At 37.1% G+C, this 1,548-nt stretch overlaps 1 protein-coding gene across 1 annotated transcript; it reads right to left on the bottom strand.

The window, feature by feature from the left end:
* Nucleotides 1-813: 813 nt before the first annotated feature.
* On the bottom strand, nucleotides 814-1,299 carry LOC105707428 (large ribosomal subunit protein eL21-like). The gene has a single exon (XM_012438364.3). It carries the CDS (start codon nucleotides 1,294-1,296, stop codon nucleotides 814-816), a length of 483 nt encoding a protein of 160 aa, XP_012293787.1. The 5' UTR covers nucleotides 1,297-1,299.
* Between the last annotated feature and the right edge of the window lie 249 nt (nucleotides 1,300-1,548).

Consider the following 1,548-nt stretch of genomic DNA (forward strand, 5'->3'; position numbering starts at 1 on the left):
CCTTAACTTCAATCTTATTACCATTCCATTAATTTCCTTTTGAATCTTATCTTTAATACACAAGAACGGTTTGTATATAGAACTCTTTAATCTTATTTGATAGATGCAGTATCTTTTACCTACCTAAGAATATTAACTAAAGCTCATTTAAAACTTTCTGTTCATTCCTGTTTCCTCTGAAATTTGTTTTTGTTTCTGAATTTTATGATAAGAGAATTTTTCCCATTTCTGATTATCTTTACTTATCTTTTAATTTTTTTTAGTTAAACTTCAACCAGAAAGAAAATGAAATACTTTAAGTATTTAAAATAGAGAATTATTACAGGAAGTTAGAGACATAGACAGTGGCACATCTGATAATGCAATCATTGGGCAGTGCCTCACTTTGGCCAATATAGAGACAATTTTTGAGGATGAAAAAGTGGAACCAAACAGAGAAAAGTATGGAAATAAATTAGTTTGAGGGAAAGTAATTATAGAACTAGCAAGCCTATTTAAAAGACAGAAAAATTTTATGGGAATCTCTCTCTTACATGAGTGAGACTTTTCTTCAATAGTTTTATTATTGATTGATTTAGTGCAAGCAAAGGATTTCAGTTGATATCTTCAAAACTGAATGACCAGGAAATATTTTTTCATGTAATGATCCACTTCTCTAGACGGGAATTTTTTTTTTTTTTTTTTTTTTTTTTGAGACGGAGTTTCACTCGTTACCCATGGGAATTTTCCTGTGTGGGTGTTTTTTTTGTTTTTTTTTTGTTTTTTTTTTTAACAGTCCAGAGGTCTTTTATTTATTTATTTTTTTAACGCCTATTATGCCATGAATTCATAGGGACTACGTTCCAGCATCTCAGGCTCCTTCCCATTGGTTCTCACAAAGTGTGCTTCTCTGGGTGGAGCAGGCAGGCGCTTCAGCTGGACCCAGGTACCTTTCTCTTTGGCTTCTTTCTTTTTCTGATCATTTTCCTTCATACGTTTTAGGAAGCTGTCTCGGCTCTTAGAGTGCTTGATGTGCTCAATACGCACATTAATTCTCTTGGCAAGAATCTTGCCCTTAACTTGTTTGTTTACAACAATACCAACAGCATGCTGGGTAACATTGCAGACTCTTCCAGTTTTGCCATGATAACATTTGTGGGGCATTCCTTTTTGAACAGTACCCATTCCCTTGATGTCTACAATATCACCTTTCCTATAGATTCGCATATACGTGGCCAAAGGAACAACTCCATGTTTTCTAAAAGGCCTAAAGAACATGTATCGAGTGCCTCTCCTCTTTCCCTTTGTGTTCGTCATTTTGGCGAATTACTGGAAGATGGCAGTTCCGGCCGAAAGGAATTTCCTGTGTTTTTGTTTTTTTGGGACGGAGTTTCGCTCTTGTTACCCAGGCTGGAGTGCAATGGCGCGATCTCGGTTCACCGCAACCTCCGCCTCCTGGGTTCAGGCAATTCTCCTGCCTCAGCCTCCTGAGTAGCTGGGATTACAGGCACGCGCCACCATGCCCAGCTAATTTTTTGTATTAGTAGAGACGGGGTTTCACCATGTTGA

This window comes from Aotus nancymaae, unplaced genomic scaffold (assembly GCF_030222135.1).
Source record: "Aotus nancymaae isolate 86718 unplaced genomic scaffold, 86718_ANA_hifiasm-v0.15.2.pri h1tg000040l, whole genome shotgun sequence".
In the NCBI taxonomy this organism is placed as follows: Eukaryota; Metazoa; Chordata; class Mammalia; order Primates; family Aotidae; genus Aotus; species Aotus nancymaae.

What these genes read in the sequence shown, in the direction of transcription:
- LOC105707428 (XM_012438364.3), bottom strand. Translation starts at nt 1,296, where the DNA reads ATGACGAACACAAAGGGAAAGAGGAGAGGCACTCGATACATGTTCTTT.